The 8,882-nt window shown below is 35.1% G+C and overlaps 1 protein-coding gene across 1 annotated transcript in view; it reads right to left on the bottom strand.

Moving 5' to 3' along the window:
* cetn3 (centrin 3) overlaps nucleotides 1–3,228 on the bottom strand; it is a 4,670-nt gene extending 1,442 nt beyond the window's left edge. The window contains exons 1-3 of the mRNA XM_016576367.1: nucleotides 3,054–3,228; nucleotides 2,515–2,650; nucleotides 808–922 (exon numbers count right to left, since the gene is read on the bottom strand). Coding sequence (XP_016431853.1) covers nucleotides 808–922; nucleotides 2,515–2,650; nucleotides 3,054–3,070 — 268 coding nt within the window. The 5' untranslated portion in view covers nucleotides 3,071–3,228. The remainder of the gene's footprint in view (nucleotides 1–807; nucleotides 923–2,514; nucleotides 2,651–3,053) is intronic.
* Nucleotides 3,229–8,882: the final 5,654 nt, after the last annotated feature.

The following is an 8,882-nucleotide window of genomic DNA, read 5'->3' as shown; positions in this document are numbered from 1 at the left end:
GTCCAAAGTGACGCAGTAGAGATGAAAATGTGGAATAAAGTCGTTATTTTTGTTTTCTTTGTGCAAAAACGTATTCTCGTAGTTTCGTAACTTTACAGTTGAACCACTGATGTCACACGGACTACTTTGTCGATCATCTTGGTACTTTTCTGGACCTTGAACGTGGTAGTTACCTTGCTGTCTATGGGAGGGTCAGAGAGCCATCAGATTATCAAAAATATCTTAAATTGTGTTCCGAAGATGAACGAAGGTCTTACGGGTTTCGAACAACACGAGGGTGAGTAATTAATGACAGAATTGTCATTTTTGGGTGAACTAACCCTTTAAGATATGCTATTAGAATATTAGAAATTAGAAAATTAGAATATTGCAAATAAATCACCGTTTCCATTCCATGTGTTCAAAATAACAAAATCGTCACTTCCTGGGAAACTGGTGCAAAGTAGTAATAATGAAAATGAAAGCTGCTGTAACCGGAAAGCATGTGGCTCTTTTATTCCTACGTAATAAATGACTTGCACCTCAGAGCGTGCAGATGAAAAACATGACCGCGTTTGTTATTCATCTGGTAGATAATTATACCGAATTATTTTGGTGACAGACTGAATGCAGACTGTTGCAGCAAAGTCACATGAGTTTTTTGTTGCGCATCAAGGAATTTATTAGGTAAATGTGTTTCCATCGTAGTTTATTGACATGTTTTCTTATCCATGTCTTCACATCTTGACGTTTTCATCATCCCAAAATTCACATAAAAATATTTGTAGATGGAAACATAGCTATTAGAGAGTAATGATCTCAACTTACCCACTTCTTTGAAATCTTCGAAAGTTATTTTCCCAGTTCCTTCTCTGTCATAGTCCTTTAGGATCTTTAACACATCTACTTTCTTCACCTCAAAACCCAGAGCTCTCATCGCCACCTGGTACACAGATTTTAAATATCTGTATTTTTGAGCTACTACTATTCATTTTTAAGTGTTTACTGGACAAAATGAATAAAATTAATTTTTTTAATAAAAAAAAAAAAAAAAAAAAAAAAAAAAAGATATTACAATTTACAGTTATCCTTCACATAACAAGAATAAAAAGTCACTACAACCCTAAGCAAAAACTAACAATATTAAATAATGTTTCATTGTTTTGAGAAACTGTGCTTTATCATCCTCTTTAATTAGTCTTAGTTATTTATAAATAATTGTACATTTTAAAAAAAACATGAACGATTTTAATTAAAAATGAAGACTAAATATGTGAGTTAAAAGATTTAAATGAATTATTTATATAATTATTCATATAACTTTTTTCTTATTTGTAAATAATGTTGTATTACAGTTAACTGCATTAAAAAAAAAGAACACTACAGTTTGTCTTTGTTTATCTGTTAAGACTAGTAATATTTCAACATTAAAGGAACAGTTGACCCAAAAATGAAAATTTGCTGAAAATGGGTGCCATCAGAATGAGAGTGCAAACAGCTGATAAAAGCCTCACAATAATCCACTGGTGAGCAAGTGATGCAAGTTTTGGACTAAGATTTGTACTTAACATTAAGTTCTTAGGTGGCCTGAGGGTGAGTACATATTTCAGCAAATTTTCATTTTTGGGTCAATTATTCCTTTAAAGGGGTCATATGATGCGATTTCAATTTTTCCTTTCTCTTTGGAGTGTTACAAGCTCTTGGTGCATAAAGAAGATCTGTAAAGTTGCAAAAACTAAAGTCTCAAATCAAAAGAGATATTCTTTATAAAAGTTAAGAGTCAACCACGCCTACCTAAAACGGCTCGTTCTAACACGCCCACACATTTCTACCTCACTATGTGGGAAGATTTGCATGTTTTCATATTTAAAGGATTTGCCACTGACGATTCAAACGCGAGTTTTTTGGGCAGTGTAGAGTAGGGCTTGTTGTTTGTCATTTCTCCGATCACAATTGCAGACATGGTTTTATGTTTACGCAGTGCGATGCAACGTAACGTGTAAAAAGACATTATAAGTCATTATATTCCGTAATTATGTCCCCACTGGATGCAACAAATGCCTTGTTTATAATGGGTTTTAATGTTTTTGTCTCGTCGCTCGGCCGGGACACGGCATCACAGTATGGTAAGGGGCGTAACTAGGGATGCACCCAATGTTCGGCAACCAAAATCATTTGGCCGAAAATAGCAAAAAAATCTCTTTCGGACGGTAGGGTAGGGGCGTAACATTTCCGTCACACGCTTGAGGTATTCGGCCAATCACAACGCACTGGATAGCTGGCCAATCAGAGCACACCTTGCTTTTCAGACCGATGAGCTTGTAAAAATCGACACGTTTCAGAAAGAGAAACAATAATGTACAGTATGTGAAAAATAATGTTTTTTTAACCTTAAACCGCATAAACACGTCATTACACCAAATACACAAAATAATGTTCTTTTTAGCAACATCATATGACCCCTTTAAGATTTGAACTTTTAAACTGATGAATAGTCGCTGCACATGTGTGCTGTTTGTAAAATGAGATCTTTACCTTTAATTCGTGATAATCTATTTCTTTATCCTTGTCTGTGTCGAAGAGCTCGAACGCCTCCTTGATTTCATCCTTCTGCTCCTCAGTAAGTTCTCTCCTTTTCTTCCTTTTACTCTTATCAGCAGTTAGGTCAGTCCTGAAAGCACAAGTATGGAAATCATTCACCTTATTCATTCTGATCTTCCATGAGTTCAGATACCATTCAATCACATACACACTTGTTAGCTTTCTCCGTAAAGGGCATTTTGAGAACCAACAGAACATGCATATGATGCTCAAAACTGCAGATGACTTGAGATTTAACGTTTAAATGTGAATTTTTATAGCCAAAGTAAATGCATGGTGCTCTTGTTTGTAAGGCAATATGAGTTACAGTTTTTAATCTATTTAAGATACGTGTTATTATTTTACTGTTATAATCACTATTATTGCTATTAATAATAAAAAATACAGTGTCAACAGTTCGCCGGCTAGTAACGCTACGCACACCAACAGCTGGTCTCTAAATAAAATCTTTATCGACTAAACACCATAATTACCTTAGAGACAGGCTCATGTTTGCAGTTTGGCAAAAAATAACTGTTATTTAAACCCAAATCAGACCAACGAGATTAGAGTTCGGCTTCTCCGAGCTAAGCAGCTAATACCCGAAAACAGACGCCACGCCAGTCGCCAAAGGCAGCGCGTTGCTAGTTGATTTGTCAAGGAAACGTTTCCGATTGGCTGCGAAGGTCTGGGCGTCAGGATAACGTTATTTGTGATTGGTTGTTTGGAAACCGACCTGCGTTTGAGCCTGTTTGATTGGCGGGCTGGGCCAGGAATGGGCGGTCTTAATTGATGGCGGTCACGACGACGGCGCATTTATTAATGATGTGTGGTTAATAATATTTGACAGATTTGGATAAATATTACTTAAATATTATATATAATCTATTGTCAAATATAAATTGATATAATTTTCAAATATAATATTATATATCCCTCTGAAGAACACAGGAAAGTCCATTAGGAGCAATAAATCAATTTTTGTATCTTTATTTTTCTCAGGAAAGTAGGCTACAATGTATGGAGGACGAAACCTGCAAAAACAATAAATAAATAAATACACAAATAAATAAATAAATGTGTGCATAAATACACGTATTCTTGTTTAAATACATAAATAAATAATTATATATGTGATGATATAAAAAAATTCACCCCCCTCACAGTTGTCATGAAGGGCAAAATTAGCTATATAGACCAAAATAATTTTTTGAACCAGGCTGTAAACGTTTTTTTCTGCTGTAAAATTGAGCATTTTAACATGGGGAGTCTATGGGATTGACTCCCTTTTGCAGCCAGCCTCTAGCGGCCAGTCGATTAATTGCAGTTTTAGTCACTTCCTTGTTGGCTTCAAGAGAGATAGCGGGAGGTTGCCGCTCGGTTGACACCCTCTCATTAGCATGTTGTGGTGAGGAAAAATAAATGTGGAACTACATTCAGAAATAAATGAGTGATCAAAGGAAAATAAATAGGATGAGTTTAGCATTTCCTTAAACATCATTCATTTGTCCACCAATTTATTTTATTTATTTGCCTACTTTAATCACATGTTTAATTATTTCTATATGTATTTAAACAAGAATTTGTGTATTTATACAGACATTTATTTATTTATTTGCATATTTATTTATTTATTTATTTATTGTTTTTGCAGGTTTCGTTCTCCATACAATGTACATTGGCTGTTAACCCTGAATAAACGTCCAAAAAAATAAATAAATAAAAGAAAAAATAAGAAAGAAAGAAAAAATATATAAATAAATAAAATATAAAATAAATATAAAATATAACTAATATAAAATAAAGTGATTGTGTATGAGAGTATATATAATATGTATATTAATTAAATACTATATGATGGCTGTGGTATTATTATTATTATTGTTGTAGTAGTAGTAGTAGTAGTAGTAGTAGTAGCATTTTATAAATGTAAATGCAATATAAACTAATGATAATAATTAAATCGATTTACCGATCGTCATACATATCAATAAATATTGGAATTGATTAAATATTGAGGTAATCAAAATGTACTAAATCTCTGTTGACATAAGAGTGCCTTTTATTTCATTTTTACTTTCTGTTGCTATTAATAAATATCATTATTATTGATAATATTTAAACAGCAAATTGTTAACAAAAACAAAATACGTTTTTAATCCTCAATTTGGTGGTTACAGTCAACCACCAATAGAGGACGCCCTACACCATGACAACACTGACATGGATCCTTTCTAACTTGAACTGCAACAGAAAGTGCAAGAAACCCTTTAAGTTAACTCTTTACCCTATGAGTTTTTCTATGAAGTTGATTAGTACAGCTCATGCACTTCACAGGATTAATCTGTTCAACTTTTCTCCAGGACTGAGTCTATTAGGGTTTGGTTGTATGACCTTAAGACCTTTCAAGCTCAAATCCACAACCGCTTCTCAAGACCAGACAAAAACATTTTGTGCTCATCAGGGGAAGTGGTTAGGGAGCCACCCATCTTACTTCCCTAAACGTGCTGATGCCACCAGTCATGATAATACAGTGAGAGAATAATAATATTCTATATTAAATTAATTGCATTAATTACATTGTGCTGTGAATGTGACAAAACCATGTGCAAAGTACTGACTCCATACTTGTGTACTTTTTTGGCTTTTTGACCCAGGAAGAACAAATCCACCATGGAACCATGCTTACTTGCAAAAAGTGCCCATGCAAAAATAATAAAAAGAAAGAAAACATGCAAAGCACACTTGCCCAGGATTTCATCAAATGAACGTGGAATGCAGCACCACATGCTTTCATGTTTTGGCTGAACTTGCTCATTTTATTTAAGAGCACTTGGAACCCGAACAATCTGTTACCGTGACAACAAAGATTACCTCCGGGCAACCGTTGACAGTTGATAGGTGTCCTATTAAAAAAACAACAGGATTGTTCACAGGCTCACTAATCATTACTAATACAAGGTGTGAGCGGTTGCTGGCAACTCAGCTTTTGCACAATTTCCATGATCTCAAGCTGATCTCTTGCATGCACGCCGACTCAAGGAAGAAGGTTTCGGAAAGTACATGATGTCTATCTCGAAAGAGAAAGCATAAAGTCTGAGTTCTGATAGTACTATGCACACGGTGACAGATCACTGCTTGAGTTTTGTAGAACATAGTCTGTTTATCCCATGAAGCAAGTCTGTTCCTATTGGACGGTGCTGGTCATGTGACAGTCCATTCATTTCATTAGCCACAGTCAGTGCAATGATCTCAGTCATAAGGACCCTCGAATGTCTGGACCAGCTTGTGTTTTGCTAGACTGTTGTGATGTTGAGTATTAACTAAAATAACTATATATATATATATATATATATATATTCTGAGTATAAATGCGTTCCTCCTGTCATTTGAAGCTCACTACTATGTTTTACTTTGCCTAAAACTGTTTTATAGTGTTGTTGTTGTGCTCTGCTTTGTAATGCATCTGTGGGGGAGGTTTGACTGGCTTCGACTGGCTCATTCTGAACAAAAGCAGATGAGGAGCTACTGTGATGCTGCTGAGGCTGGAGCTATCTAGTTCAGACCGGTAGCTGGGTGCTGCCTTCAACACTGAAGGGCTCTTTGAGGGTGGGAGGGTTTTTTTTATTGTCGTCTGTGTGATTAATTTAGGGAAGACTTCAGAGGTTTCACAGTTACTATTGTAAGAGGTAATTATACTACCTACTGCTCTGAGATGGAGGAAGTCATTGACAAAACTCTGTGACTGCTTTTTAATCTGCCTATTGAAAAGGTTATAGAATTGTGTTAGACAGATAATTGAGTTAGAAAGGTGGATTTGTCCTGTAGATACAGATGAAACAGTTTGTTATTAGATTTAATCTGAATAAAATAATCACTATATTTATTTTAAAATGTAATCATTTGGAAGATGCTTTTATCCAAAGACTCTTTATTATAAATAATACTTATTTTTATCATAGATAGATAGATAGTAATCAAATGTATTAAAATATTATAATAATTAAATATTATATAATATATTAATATGAAATATTATATATTACATATAATTATTATATTTATATGCATACTGTAAATTAATCATTATAATAATTTAATATTATATTATGTATTTATATCCAGGACATATACAATATTGTTTAAATATATTATTTTTGTTTGTTGTTCAATTTAAGATGTAATTAATGGTTGTCAAGTACTTAAAAGGACTAGCATTATTAGTCTATCCTACTGATTCATTGTGTTATGTGGTGGGAAAACTATGAGTTACAGTAAGTACAGTATATCTTACACTGCTTGAGCTCCTCCCCAAATACCTGTTCTTTCAGCTCAGTGGTGGCGTGATTCTAGACACGCCCCCTCATTGTTGCTGCATTCTCATTGGATAAAGAAGACATTGTGTGATGCAGCCGTGCAGGTGATGGTGCGTGAGGTATTTTAATGTCTAATTTTAATGTCTAATATACATTTTAACGGATAAACCCCTTATAAAAAATGTTTTTAATGTTTTTTACAAACACTTTATGTGAGGTCAGGTTAGGGTTAGGGTAAGCCGTATTTATCTAGTCATCAGAGGGACATGTGACTTCACAGGGCCGCTGCAGTGATAATCATGTGGAGATGTTTTTCTTGTGGCAGAAGGTTAAAGACCACATGCGCTCATGTGGCTTCTCGCTTGTTTTCTCTCGCTGAGAAAGAAGGAAAGGCAGATGTTGTGTGTACACAATTCCAAATCATGACGCCACAGAAGATCCTGGACTCCGGCCAATCTCTCCCAAAGCCAAGAAAAACAGACCAGTTTTTCTGTGGCCATCTGACCGATCTTCTGCGATAGCTCAGGGTGGTGAAAACTGCATTCAGGTGCAACTGACTGCATTTGTGCACAATGAGTGTGTTTACATGCAAAGCAAAATACCAATGCACCAGTCATGACCTCGGCTCATTTGGTGCCCTAGGTAATATGACACACACAAAAAAGGTGAATTAATCTAGTATTAGAGGTGTCCAGTATGGAAGCTTGTTGCAGTATGGAAGTTTCAGAATGTTCAGAGAAGTAACAGAATGAATGTTGCACATTTGAACATTCAGAGCACATTCAGAAATAATGTATAGAGTCAAAGAAATAATGAAATAATGTTCCAGCGTCATTCAGCATAGCGTGTATTTATGTATCAATGAAATGCCCAACAAATCCAAAATATATTTGTGATCATACAAAATTGTATTATATTTTAAATGATTACAAACTTCTTGCTGACAAATGGGTAAAACCTAGTGCTTTGAAGAATAGTGGCAAATATTGGTAAAGACTTAAAGTGACAAATAGTATTTTGGGCCAGCACTTTGATCCTTAAATAGAGTCTTTTAATGTCATCTAATGATTCTGGTATATAATCTATTGTTACACTGAATGACAGCTTTTTTTTCTGTAAATGAAAACTGTATGGTAGTCATTATTTTTTGCTCAGAAAAAAATGAAACAAGAAAAAAAAAACTTTTATTGTTTTGATGCTTGAAACCCCCTTTTCATCTTTGACCCTTTAATTACTTGATAGGAACTTTAGGAAAATGTTCTCAGAACATCTGTTTCTTAGCTGGGTTGCTTAAAGGTTACAAATTATACCCTCACGTTCTGTATTAAAAAAAAACATTAAAGCAAGCATCTCCTGGCATGAGTGCAGGTACATGTACATCTCTAACGTATTCTCACTCAAGACAAATGAGAAGATGTTATCCTGTGAGAGTATGGTATACAAATTCTGTGTGATGTGAGAAAGGAGCTGATGCTTGGTGATAGGATATCTGGTTCGAGCCGGTTTGTTTTTTGCCCTGAAATGAACCTGCTCTGCTTTGTGTTGTTCACACAGGTGTGAAGCCGAACCCCCCTCCTCCCCACATCCCGCATGGCTCTGCACACGTAACACCTGCCCGCCGCTTCACAGCAGTACAAGATGTTCTCTTGATTACTCCTGCTGCAAAAGAGGAACAACCGCTTTCACTTTCTGTTGCTGCTGGTATGTTTTTAAGTCTGCGAGTGCTGAGATCAGCAGTGCGGGTAACAGGTTCAGGGCATCTGGTTCACGAGAAGGTATACAAGAGAAAAATATTCTAGACTTCTTCCACTTTTTCTTGTGGGAACAAGAAGTTATGTAAAGGACACTGTACAGTCAGCCCGTGATTATACAGTTCTTGCATGAAAAATGTCATAAAACTTCCAAAGTTATATAAAAATGTTTGGCTTTTCCAAAATGTGCATAAAAACACCTGCTTGGGGTGGACAGATTTTTTTTTTTTTTTTACAAAAAGTCTGTGTGCATCAA

This window comes from Sinocyclocheilus rhinocerous, unplaced genomic scaffold (genome assembly GCF_001515625.1).
Source record: "Sinocyclocheilus rhinocerous isolate Xijiao unplaced genomic scaffold, SAMN03320098_v1.1 scaffold623, whole genome shotgun sequence".
In the NCBI taxonomy this organism is placed as follows: Eukaryota; Metazoa; Chordata; class Actinopteri; order Cypriniformes; family Cyprinidae; genus Sinocyclocheilus; species Sinocyclocheilus rhinocerous.
Note: the sequence above shows the minus strand (reverse complement) of the source record. Positions and strands in the feature narration are given on the sequence as shown.